The sequence below is a fragment of the Heteronotia binoei genome, chromosome 13, assembly GCF_032191835.1.
Source record: "Heteronotia binoei isolate CCM8104 ecotype False Entrance Well chromosome 13, APGP_CSIRO_Hbin_v1, whole genome shotgun sequence".
Classification (NCBI taxonomy): domain Eukaryota; kingdom Metazoa; phylum Chordata; class Lepidosauria; order Squamata; family Gekkonidae; genus Heteronotia; species Heteronotia binoei.
The window spans coordinates 60,152,164-60,165,750 of record NC_083235.1 but is presented as its reverse complement, the minus strand read 5'-3'; the positions used below and the strand labels follow the sequence as shown (position 1 = coordinate 60,165,750).

The following is a 13,587-nucleotide window of genomic DNA, read 5'->3' as shown; positions in this document are numbered from 1 at the left end:
CCCTGAGCCTCAAGGGACCAGCTTTTTCATTTTTAATCAGGGACTTGAGGAAGGCTATACTGCTGCATTCTGAACTTTTCTGCTCCTCAGGAAAGCCAGTCTTCCAGCCACGTCTGATCCTCCTGCAGCTGCCATTTCCCATCCAGCCACACCACTAAGGGCTGACAGTGAGGCAGTTGTACTTTATGCCATGAAGTAAACAGTACAGGACTTTTTAAAGTGGGAGGAGACAGAAGAGAAAACCCCTCCCCACTCTGCAATCCGATTCCCAGGAAGACGTCCTTATGAAAGCCAAGTGAACTTGAGACTCTGCCATATGTATTTTATCTTTGAATCTGGGCTGGTTGTTCCTTTCTCTTCCTTGCCAGCATTAGAAATGTTTGCTTTCCTAGGGCTGATGGTTTCCCTATTGGCCCTTGGAGCTTGTGCTCCCTTGCAAAGAACAAGCACTCGCAAGAAACTCCTACTGGTTTCCTTTGATGGTTTCCGCTGGAATTATGACCAAGATGTGAACACCCCCAACCTGGATGCCATGGCAAGAGATGGGGTAAAGGCACGTTACATGACTCCTCCGTTTGTTACCCAGACAAGCCCATGTCACTTCAGCCTTCTTACAGGTGAGTCCCTGGCCTTCTAGAAAGACAAGGGATGGGGGATGCCCACAAGCTTCAGAATAGACACCCTGGCTTATCATTCCCTTCAGTGAGGCAAGATATGGAATGAGGAGAGACTCACCTTCTCCTGATTCAAGTACTACTAGCCAGTTGTCCTGCAATGATCCTTCCATCAGTAGTAGAGTCTCCTCATTTCCAATTTAAGATGAATTACAGAGATTTAAGATAAGGCTGGTAATTTGCTAGAACATATCTAGTTATCAAATTGGGAAAACATATTGATGTAGAACAGGGCTCACTAGCTCTGAGGAGATGATTTCTGAGTAATGGAAAATGTCCTGACCTATTCCACCCTGCCCTGTCCTTTTCTGTCCTGCAAGCAGAACATGGGCTGGGAAGAACACCAGAAATGAAGCTATCAGTGAAGCAACACAGAGAAAATCCTATGAAATAAAAGCTTTCAAAAAAATCTAGAGCAAATCTTATCACAATCTTCTCCTGGGTCTTCTAGAGAATCACAGGCTACTCTGCAGCAGCTTCAAGCTGCCAGTAGGTCATGTTGGAGACCTAAAAAATGAGGCTAGCTCTGGTCCATGAAAGTCACTCTATCCAGCCTCTCATGCCCTAAACCTGTAATCAAGAGGTGAACATTTGGCTCCAGTTTTGTTTTGTTTTTCGGAATCTGCATGTCTTGTGTAATTGTTCTGCTATTTCATGCTCCTTCTTGGAAGGCAAAAGAACAGGGCTTTACTAGTCATCAGTCCTTGCTACAAACAAGGCTTCAGGAAAAGGAAGGGAAAGCGAATGATTTACTCACATCCAGAAGGAATTTCTATAGCTCCGTTACTAAATGTTCATGAACTGTTAGGATAGAGAAGTTGAATCAGAATAGAGGTTTTTTTTTTTAAGTGTCCAGACACTTTTTATCTATTCATAAGGAACACCTAAGTTCTCTAAGTTATCCCATACCACTTACAACCTTTAGAAACCTTGAAGAATCCACTCTGCACTGGGGATATTTTGGGGTTTGCAGAGTGGGTCTTCAAGAGTGGGAAGCCAGTGATATGTGTGGATGATTGTTCCATATCCCAAAGATCAGGTAAATGAATTAGCATCCACCATTCCCACTATATCAAACAACATGTAACTAATTCCAGGCTTACTTCTTGCAGGGAAGTATATTGAGAACCACGGGGTGATTCATAACATGTGGTTCAATACCAGCACTGGGCAGAAGCTTCCTTATTATAACACACAGAGGGTGTCTTCCTGGTGGGACAATGGCAGCCTCCCTATTTGGATCACAGCACAAAGGCAGGTAAGCGAGAGAGAAGTCAGCAACCCTAAGATGTGGCTTTCTCTTTGTATTTTCCATTCAAAAACTTTATGCACTCCTGGATGTCATATTGTACCCTGCTCTGTATTTCCCCCATATCAGAGGGGATAGAGTTACTAAGAAAGGGAAGCATAGATAACAACAGGAACAGAACCCAATCCAAGCAGCCTGACTTTCAGGTAATGCTAAGCTCCATCTACACAGAAGCTTAGCAAATGATTTACAAAAAAACCCATAAAATAAATAATATTTTAATAGATTTTTTTTAAAATGGCAGATGATTTTGACAGGTAGGCATACAGAGGCCAGGCGTGTGACATAGCTCCTTGGGAGAGCTAGAAGATGTTTATGCTTGCACTCCACAATACAATTATTTCTCACCATCATGTAAAATATGGCTCAGAAGACAAGGAGAAGAGACATGTTTGCTCTCACCAGAACACAGCACTTTGTTTTTTCCACATAAAGGCAAAGTTACTCCTTTTAGACTGCAGTCACACACACTAAATAATCCACTTTCAATGCACTTTCCAACTAGATTTTGCCAGTTCACACAGTAAAATCCAATTGGAAAGTGCAATGAAAGTAGACTGAAAGTAGATTATTTAGTGTGTGTGACAGCAGCCATATAGTACTTTTTCACCTCTGGTCTATGATCTTAAGGAAGAGGAACCTCTAAGGCTGCAACCACAACAGTGGTAAAAAGGGCTGCTTATCCTTTCCCCCCCTCTTGCTCAGCCCCTTCCCATCTGCTGATATGCATTCTCTTATCCTTCCTCCAAGGAACTTGGTCTGGCATTATGTATGGGTTTTTTAAAAGAAGTCACAGAATGTAGTTTCCATAATGCAAAATGTTGTTTATTGTAAGCACAAAGTACATGCAGACCTCGTTGTGAAAAAGAAAGTGGCGGCATGCTCTGAAGCCTTGTCAGTCAACCCTGTGGTGGCTTTTGAAGCTTTACCCACAATGTTTTCACCAGCATCTTCTCTGTAATTATGAGGACCAGAAATCTAAGGTCCCCAATGCTGCCTGCCAGGGCTCTTTTTGTAGCAGGAATTCAGCTGCATATTAAGCTATACCCCGCCCCCCGATGTAGCCAATCCTCCAAGAGCTTACAGGGCTCTTCTTACGCAGCCTACCGTAAGCTCTTGGAAGACTGGCTACATCAGGGGTGTGTGGCCTAATATGCAAAGGAGTTCCTGATACAAAAAAAGCCCTGCTGCCTGCACATTTTTGTCCAAAGCAGCATCTGAACCAAATACATGAAGTTATATTTATAATGCTGAGTCCCCAAATCCATTATTTTCTCCTCCTAGGGTTTGAAGACAGCCTCCCTTTTTTTCCCTGGAGGGAATGCCACCTACCAGGGGGAACAGGTGAATGTCAAGAGGGTAGAAGGCCTCTTTCACAAGTACAACAATGTGACTGAGTGGAGGCAGAACATCAATCTTGTCATGGAATGGTTCACCAAGGACAATGTTGACTTTGTGGCCCTTTACTTCGGAGAGCCCGACTCCACAGGACACAAATATGGCCCGGAGTCTCAGGAGAGGAAAGAAATGGTTAGTCAAGTGGACCAGACAGTCGGTTACTTGCGGCAGAGCATCAAGGAGCATGGCATGAGCTCAGCACTGAACTTGATAATCACATCTGACCATGGCATGGAAACAGTAATAAAACAAGATGAAATTCACCTCCAAAAAGTGGAAAACTTCTCTTTTCGGGACATTCAGTTTGAGTTGGTAGATTATGGACCACAAGGACTACTGGTGCCAAAACCAGGAAAACTAGAACAAGTTTATGAGGCCCTGAAAAAAGCGGACCCAAAGCTCCATGTCTATAAGAAAGAGGAATTCCCCAAGAGATTCCGTTATGCCAACAACTCCCGGATCACACCTCTTGTATTGTACAGTGACCCTGGCTACGTCATCCATGGGGTATGATATGCTCTGTTATCTAAATCAGCACCTCTGAATTCTCTCCTTGTTACAGCTTTGATCTTGAGTTGGGAACAAAGGAAGCTATTGAAGAGAGAGCACGCTTATGGTATAGCAATTACATGTTTCTAATGTTGGATTCTCTGGTTTGGTACAGCCAGGAATCCTTAATGTAAGCAGCAGAGTGCTTAAAGCTAACCACACAGTGAAGCATTGGTGCTGAGTGTGCTAGCAAATTTACACAGTTATACAGAGCCTTTTTATCCATTTCAAACTAATAAGAAATGTTTATTAAAAGGAACTACATTCTAGATCCATGATGGCGAACCTATGACACGCGTGTCACTGGTGACACGCGAGGCAATTTGGCTGACACACTAGAAACCAAGGAGCGTGGCGAGCCGCGAGTCCTTCGGAGGCTGCTGAGCCTGTCTCGGAGGAGCAGCAGCTGCTAAGGTGAAGGCGAGAAGAGGCGGCAGCAGCGCAGCGGGCCGCCGCCTCTTTCCCCGGCTCCAGGCCGGGGATGGGGGTGGGACGGAAGGTTGGGGGTGGGAGGGAAGGTTGGCCGACGCTGCCAGCGCCTCGCCTTGACCTGGGGGTGGGAGGAGACAGCCTCCTGGCGCAACCCGTCCCCCACCCAAAGCAGAGGCAGCCAAACACGCCTCCTCCTCCTCGCAACAGGGCCGAGCTTTGCAACCCCCTTTTCCCGCCCTCCCCGGGGCCTGAAGAAATAGGTGGGTACAGCAAGAAAGAAAAAAAGAGCATTGCAAAAAAAGAGGCAGGGGGGGAAAGAAGTGCCCTCCTCGGCGGGTCGCGCCTTTGCAATGCCGGGGCTTTGCAAATGCAGGAGCAAGGCAGGCGTGTTTTTTTCCGTTTGTTTGCACGGAGCGGCTGCGGGGGGGGGGAGAGGCAGAGATGGCATTGCAGCAGTGTGTGTGGGGTGCAATGCCCGAGGGGGCGTCGCTCTTGGGCCTGTTGTGGGGCTGCCCCCCCTCCTCCACCCGGTCCTGGTTTGTTTTTTTGCAACCAACATGATCTTTCTCACTTTGCTGTCTCGCTCTTTCTCATGGCCGCCTGCTGGAGGCGGGGTTTCAGATTTAAAGGACAAGCTGCCCTTTTCAGCTTGGAAGAGGAGGAAGGGGGTGGGCGATGGGGGCTGTGTGTGGGTTGCAAAAGAGCAAGGGGAGGGGAGCATTGGGTCGCCCCCCTTGGCTTCCCTTGGCAAGCGGTGGAGGAGAAAAGGCGGGAAGAAAAAAAGATACACTCTTTCCCGCAGGGTTACCAATCCCCAGGTGGGGGCAGGGGATCCCCCTCTCCCCAAAATATCCCCCCAAGTTTCAAAACGATTGGACCAGGGGGCCCAATTCTATGAGCCCCAAAAGATGGTGCCCCTATCCTTCATTATTTCCTATGGAAGAAAGGCATATTAAAAGGTGTGCTGTCCCTTTAAATGTGATGGCCAGAACTCCCTTGGAGTTCAATTATGCTTGTCACACCCTTGTTCCTGGCTCCACCCCAATGTCTCCTGGCTCCACCCCAATGTCTCCTGGCTCCACCCCCAAAGTCTCCTGGCTCCGCCCCCAAAGCCCCCAGATATTTCTTGAATTGGACTTGGCAACCCTAGTCTGACCTAGGCCGCAGACTGCGCACTGGATCCTTTGTGCCTGGTTCTCCTGCGGCCCCCTCATTTGGTGAGTGTGGTTGAAGTGACACGGTGAAGTGACACGCGACCCGAGGAAGACTACACTTTTTCCCGATTTTCGACACACCAAGCTGAAAAGGTTAGCCATCACTGTTCTAGATAGTGCAGGTGAGAGATACAGATTACCTATTCCAGCTAACTAGATACTGCTGGATGCATGTTCAGCCTCCATGATGCTAGATGGAGAGAAATGTGCACTTCCATTGTATGTGAGTGAGAGAAAGCGTGTGTGAGAAGGGAAAAGGAAATTGCTCCCTAAGAATTATCAGTCTACATATCAAAGGAGACAGAGAGAGAAGACCAAACAGGAAGGAATAGCGTGCCCATCTATCTAACTGACTCTGAGTCTCTTGTAATATCCCCCCCCCCCCCCCAATCTGGAGGCTGAGGCCAAAAGGACAGCACCAAGTCCTTCTCTAACAACTTCTCCTGACTCTCTACCTCTTCTTGAATAGGCCTCTATTATGTATGGAGGTGAAATTATCATAACTGAGTAAATTCAAGCTGGGGGACTATGAGGAATCATGGGAGCGAAAACAGAGTTTTGAAATCCAAGCTCCAAAATCCCATAATCTTTCAGCGGCTTGAGCAGGTTAATTTCATCTTTCCCTACACTTGGCTCCTTAGACATCCAAACTGCCCTCAAAACCCCATACCTCCAGGAGCATCCTCAAAACTTACTAGGCCATTTTAAAAACTGTAATTAATTTAAAGATAAAAAATTTTCAGCATGTCTGAGGAGTCCCTCTGGCTTGAGCCCCCTGTGACTCCCTGGAATCATGCATTCCCATTTCGTGTTGCAGACATCCCTAGTCTGTTCTGTTGACTGAAAGATCTAAAAGAGGAGCTAGTTTGGAGATGGTGGACCAGGCAGGATGCTCTCTCAGGTTACTTTTATCCACACTGGCTGTCCAAACTTGCAACAGGAGAACATTGGCATCCCATTTCGTTTTCTTATAACGAGGGTCTTGTGTTCTTGAAAGGCACCAGCACTTAACCGTCACTTAATGTGCAATTAATTGGTTTTGTAGGTAGGTACAGCAATAGGTAGATCTAAACAGGCAACCTGCCACTCCTTGCACATCTATACCACATGGCAGATTATTTATCTTTTAAAAAAAATCTCATTTACATGGGGTTTTAAAATTTAAAACCAGATTTTTTTTTTAAAGATTTAATTATAAAGTCTTTAAACATGTTTGGATTAAATACAGGATTCGTTTTCAAGTAGGTTATTTTTAAAGAGGTACTTAGCTCTCAAACCTGAATAATTACCTAAACGCAGAGTTAATACCTGATTTTCTATATAAAAACAGGAAGTATTCCACTTCTGAGCTTCAGCATTATAAATGACACTGTACTTAGTTGTATTTATCATTGAGGCTGACCAGATCATCACTGGTACTATTCCGTACCTCATCAGGTAGATCCAGAGAATCCCCATGCTCTTTATGCACTCTGACCAGTAAGCTCTGTAACACGCACTTTTCTCAGCTTATGGGGGGGGGGGCTGTAGCTCATTGGAAGAGCCTCTGCTTTGCATGCAGAAGGCCCCAGGTTTAGTCCCTGACATTTCAACTTAAAAAAAGGACTAGGCAGTAGGTGCTATAAGAGACCCTCTGCCTGAGATCCTGGAGAGCCACTGTCAGTCTGAGTAGACAGCACTGACCTTGATAGGTCAATGGTCTGATAGCCGGCCTGCCACTTGGTAAACTAGGTGATTACCTAGTGTACCAGCCTTATGGGGGCACCAAATCAGGTGCCCCCCATGTGACTCAGTGATATTATCAGTTGAGGGGGGGTTTCCAAAAGTTAGCTTTGCCTAGGCTCCCAGACAGTCTAAGGCCAATCCTGGGTCTGATTCAATGTAAGGCAACTTCATGTGAAGAACTGTATCAGAAAAACAGCATGGGTATATGCTTTCCATTGTCTTGTGTTGTCCAGTGATCAAGAGTCTTGATTATGGAAAGAAATGGTCACCTTCTGCAGCCTAATCTTGTCCAGGTTCACTCAGAGATGAGTCCCATTTTGTTCAATAGGACTTTCTTCTAAATCAGAGTTCAAAGGACTGCAGCCCTAGTCTTTCAACAAGTCGTCTTTGCTAGGATCCCTGCAAATAGAAACCTGTCTTTTTGGCACTGCATGGAAGATTCAAGCCCAAAGGTCTTTGCTCCTATTTCATATAAGGATTCTACTCAGTGCAAACTAAAGTGCTTTAATTGTTATAGCAGCCAGTTAAAATGTAATCTGGAATAGAGGGATTTCACAGTGAGAAATCTGATTAAAATGTTATGACACTTTTCCCTTCAAGGAGCTGAAGAAAGCATATATGGATCCTCCTCCCCATTTTATCCTCAGAACCACCCTGTGAAGTAGGCTTGGGTGAGGGTGGATGATTCACCCAAGGTCATTGAGCTTCAAATGAGAGTGGCAATTTAATCCCAAATCTCCCCAGGCTCCTGAGATTTGGGAGTGATGGACAGAAAATAATAATAATAAAAAATTTTTATTTATATCCCGCCCTCCCCGAGGCAGGCTCAGGGCGGCTAACAACGGCTAACAGCATTCATAGAATAATTATACAATATAGTAGTTATACAAAAACTTTAAAATCAACATTGTCTTAAAACCATTCTAATTCACATTTAACATAATTTGACAGTAACGATGATGTTCCTGGCACTATTCTGTCAGTTTACATGATAGAGATCACTGAGGCCAAATCATTTTGGTGGATCCATTATTCAGCGATCCTTAGTCAGCAGTCTGCAAAGGCCAACCTAAAAAGGATGGTCTTGCAGGCCCTGCGGAATTGGTCGAGACTCCGCAGGGCCCGCACCTCTTCCGGAAGCTGGTTCCATAGGCATGGAGCTGTGATGGAGAAGGCCCGTGCGTGGGTGTTCTGCAATTTCACCCCCTTTGGCCCAGGGATGGTCAGCTTGTTCTCAGTGCTCTCTGGGGCTCATAGGGGAGAGACGGTCCCTCAGGTAGGCAGGTCCTCGGCCATATGCATTGTAAAATGCATTGTACCCATGCTTATTGCCTGCTAGTGGGAGGAATCCAAGTGCAACAAGTCACGCCTTCTCTTCCCTTTTCAGAGAATCAAAGTGCAATTCAACAAAGGGGAACATGGCTTTGACAATGAAGACATGAACATGAAAACCATATTCCGGGCTGAAGGACCAGACTTCAAGAGAGGTCTGGAGACGGAGCCTTTTGAAAGTGTGAATGTTTATGCCCTCCTTTGCGAACTCCTGGAGATCACACCAGAACCCCATGATGGATCCTTGAATGTCACATGGCCCATGCTGCTCAAGTCTGAAGGTCTGGTCAGCCTTCCATCCTTCCAAGGTCAGTAAAATGAGTATCCAGATTGCTGGGGGTAAAGTGTAGATAACTGGGGGAGGCAATGGCAAACCACCCTGTAAAAAGTCTGCCAAGAAAATGTCATGATGCGACGGCACCCCATGGGTCTGTAATGACTCGGTGCTTGCACAGGGGATTATCTTTACCCTTTTTTACCCCTTCACAGTGCTTTAAACAAACTACTAGGCTGCATTAACATACAGGTGAGCCCTAAGTGAAGGATGAACTAATGGGATCCCTTGTGTACTATGTTGTAGTGGTTAAGAATATGGACTGTAATCTGGAAAACTGGGTTTGATTCCCCAGTCCTCCAGATGCATTCAGCTGGGTGACCTTGCATCAATCACAGTTCTCTGAGAGCCCTCTTAGCCTACCTCATGGGTTTCTGTTGTGGAGAGAAGAAGGAAAGGCAAGCTGATCCAAGCCTCCTTCAGATCCATGCCTACTACTACTCCCCTGCTTTCTTCTTCCTCCTCTTCCTCCTCCTCTTCTTCAGAAGCCACTGGAAACATGACTTATGTTGAAAAAGCCATCCCTGCCCTTCAGCGATAGATTTGTTTTAACATTATGGCAAATTTACAGAGCTAGGATACCAAAATGATTTAAACTCATTGCTCCAATTAGTGTGCCAAATGTTCAGCTATTGTTGCCTTTAATTCTTCAAATTCAGTTCTGAAATTTAACAGCTGGTTCTGAGATGCAAATTTTAAACAATCACACTGTGTGCCAAGAGCCAGGAAAATATAATCAAGATTTGTAAAATTAAACACAGCAGGGGGAAGTCAGCCTAACAGCTGAACAAAAGAATGAACCTGGGCTTCCTTATTCAAAGTCCAATAGTCTAACCATGACACAGTAATGTTCCAAATTACTGAAGACAGTTATGTATCCTCATGGGATTCAATGAGGGTTGGAAAAGTGGAAAGCCCATCCCTTCTGCTCTTGCAAAAGGTGGAAGCATTCTCTTCCATGTTGTGGCATGTTTGATCTTCCTGACTGGGAGAGATGTTCCCTGTCATAAGCTTTCCTTACAAGGAACAGGGATGAAAGGAGGTGTTCTGACAGGGGCAATGTTCAACCCTGTTACCTATCTGTGATGTATGGTCTTGCCAGCTTTCCAGTTGCCCATTCATCTCAGGTGAAAGTATCTCCAGACTCTACCCCTCCCCCCACACACAGTAGTACTCTCTTGTCCTGGCTGGAGGGATGCGTCCAGCACCAGCTGCATATCTTGTGTAGAGAGTGGTAGCATTACCCCATCAGCCACATTCATTTCCTTAGCTCTGCCAGCACACTCTAGATTTCCTAAAATGTCTGCCTGTTCAGCTCACATCCTTTTCACAAGTCACAATCAGGCAGCATATTGTTGTCGTTTTTAATGGTCCAACTGTTCATTGACCCATTCATGGCTATTTCATTGCTTCAACATAGTCCTTCCTAATAGCAGAGTACAGAGCAATTGATTTTCCGCACATGCACAGTCTCACACAGCCCAATGGAGTCCTACCCTGTTGCCTTCTAGTAAACCATTAATGCATTTGGCAGGTAAACAGACAGTTAAAACTGTCATAAATAAACAGAGGGTTTTTTTAAATCCTACCATTCAAGGTTCAGTTGTTTTACCAAACACTAGGTTCTGAGAATATACCCATAGTATTGCCTCTAGAAAGATCCCAGTAGGCAGCCGTGTTGGTCTGAAACGACAGAACAAAGCGGTAGACAAGGGCACCTTTAAGACCAACTAAGTTTTATTTAGAATGTAAGCTTTTGTATGCTCTTAAGCAGACTTCATTAGACAAAATGACAAAGTCTGCTTAAGAGCATACGAAAGCTTACATTCTAAATAAAACTTAGTTGGTCTTAAAGGTGCCCTTGTCTACTGCCTCTAGAAAGAGATCATGAAGAGTTCCTTGTACCCTTGCATTCCAAAACTGCCCAGATGTGTATGCTTGCCTCTTTCCTTGAGCATAAGAAGCCCACCCAGACACCCGTCCCTGGCCTACCCATCAGCATTACATGTTACTTTCTTGCATATTGTACTCTGAGTCCAAGACCCACTAGAAATATTAGGGATTTACTGGCTCCACAAAGGCACTAATAGGCAATTATTTTTCTACCAGTCAGCATCCCACAAAACAAAAAGTACTGAGAAGGAAAATAACAGTTTTTAAAAATGAGGGTTATATTTACCTACTTGAAGTATTGCGGATAAAATGGATGATGAAAGGTACTAAATCTGTCTCCTTCACCCACACTTAAACTATATGCATACCATCTTCTAGGATTAAGATCTTACCAAGAACAGTTTAGAGTTCACATGGTGCAGCCCCTCATAGCAGAGTCCACCTTCACCTAACTCTAATTTCTGGCAGCTGATATAAGTTCTTGTCTTCCTTTCCCCTTCGGGGTACAGTCATACGCTTTGATCAGTCTTGTGGGGGGAAACCCAAATCCTGAGCACAGCCCATCTGTCTTGACACTTTCCAGCAGCAATTGGAAGGCATCTCTCTCAATATGGAATCACAGCTGTGGTAAACTGGGAGACAGCAGAGCAGACAAATCATGTGACCTGTCTGGGGCTCAGGCCATGGTAGTTCAGACAGACTTACTATAGACCCTCCCCCCCCCCCTAAGATTTGGCAAGCCTTATGCCAGTCATATGAAGATAAAAGAATCTTTATATTCAGTGTACAATTATAATGCAATACATATTGAAGTTAGCTGTGGGGGGAAAAGTATAATTAGGTCTGAAAAGCACTGCACACATTGGCAGTTGATGTTGCCAATAGGTACTAGATATAATGGGGCTAGTGCTCAGTATGATCCTTCTCATTAATGCCAACAAGCAAGGAACAAAATAGACACCTTCCTTCTTGCCTTGTGCTCTTGTATACTCTAGAGTCCAACAGTAAGCACTGTTTTAAATTCTATGAAAAAGGAACACAAAGTAATAGTGTGCTTTCGCAAGTCTTAGACTGATAAACAAAAAGGGGAAAATACATGTTCCCTGTGAAACAAGTCAGGTCAGGTCCAACTTGACTCATGTGGGATGGGCACAAACCACATTTTTGAGGTTCAGTTTGGTTTGTAGTTCATGGCTGAACCACAAACCAGTACCTTGATTCTTGAAGCAAACCTGTTTATATCAGTTTGTAACCTCTTTCTACTCACTGCCACTTATCACAGGGTTTAACCTCCTGCTTTCTGCTCCCTGTGAAAAGTGGCAGCAAGCAGAAAAGATAGATAGATAGCTCAGAGCCATTTAGCGTCCTGCTTTCTGCTCCCACCAAAAGGGGCAGTGAGCAGAAAGGGCTCCAGGCCATTTAAACCAAACTGCTTGAGTGGCAAGGAGCAGAAAGCAGGGCCATTTAAACCCCTGCTCAGCTGTTTTTCATGAAAGCAAGAATTTAAATGGCTCAGAGCCATTTAAACCTCTGCTCAGCTGTTTTTAATGAAAGCAGGAATTTAAATGGCTCAGAGCCATTTAAACACCTGCTTTGTGCTCTTCATGAATAAAACGTAATGGAGGGGAAGCCCAAAGCTTCTTATTCCTCCTTGCAGTGCTTGGAGCCATACAGAGTAATGGAGAGATTTTCAAAAGTTAGATCTGTGTGAAAATATGACCAAGAGTCAGGTCAGATACCCATAACCCAACATGTAGTTTGGCCCTAAACTGAGCTGTAGAACATACTAGGAAACCATTCCTATGCCTTTCATTTGATTAGGTTCACTGCAAAAAGCCCCATGCTACAGAGACTGGATGCAAGTACACATCTCCCCAGGGAATATTATGACAAGAGATTTCTGTCAACAGGTCAAAAGAGCTGGAGTACAAGCTAAGGCTTTGCCAATGGGGGTGGGGGTTGGGGACAAAACCTCTGTTGGCTGTTATGCATGAAGGAGAATCCAAGAAAACTGGCGTACAATAGAAGTTCAGGTAGATGGGGCTGAGCTTGCCAATGACAATCACAACATGAAGCAGCTGTCTTGTCTGCTTCTCCCCACCCCTAACTTAGCTACTGGTTTCCACACACCTATCCCCTGTCCTCAGCCAAACAGGTGATGTTTCTTCTAAACTCTAATTCAAGAGTAATTATCTTGAGACCATCTTCCTACAGTTAGTTCACTTTGGGAGCCATCCACAGTCACTACACTATATTAATATTCTTTTGTCAAAAGGCCCCTGACTCCATTGGGGTTTCTTTAGGACAACCATAGTATACCACTGTCAACTGGACAAAGAAGTGGAGAATTAGCTTGTGAAACCTGATCCCAACTCTGTAATTTTGCCAGATGTCAGACTGCCTATCAATCTCAGGTGTAGCTCCTTCCATTAGTCTCACTCTGTGTGGCATGAGAAGCAAAACCTCCAATAAGTAGAGCTTCAATTGATAGCTCTCAGCACAATCTATCACATGAATGTGCATGATCTACACTGGGCTGGTCTAGATGCTCTAATTTCATCTCATGTGGTACATTCACAATATCGAGGGATGCATTCACCTGGAAAGCTTAACAAACAACTCAGTCTTCCCTCTGGATGTAGCTTTGGTCTCCCATAAGCAGTTTCACAGCAACTAAGAAATGCATCACTTGATCACAGAACCTAGGTCCATGAGACCCTAGGGAAG

General features: G+C 44.9%; 1 protein-coding gene across 1 annotated transcript; it reads left to right on the top strand.

Annotated features, from left to right (window-relative positions):
- Positions 1 to 376: 376 nt before the first annotated feature.
- Positions 377 to 11,312, top strand: ENPP7 (ectonucleotide pyrophosphatase/phosphodiesterase 7). The gene is made up of 5 exons (XM_060252096.1): positions 377 to 617; positions 1,787 to 1,932; positions 3,268 to 3,888; positions 8,689 to 8,941; positions 11,239 to 11,312. Exons 1-5 carry the CDS (start codon positions 377 to 379, stop codon positions 11,310 to 11,312), a joined length of 1,335 nt encoding a protein of 444 aa, XP_060108079.1.
- The last annotated feature ends 2,275 nt before the right edge of the window (positions 11,313 to 13,587 follow it).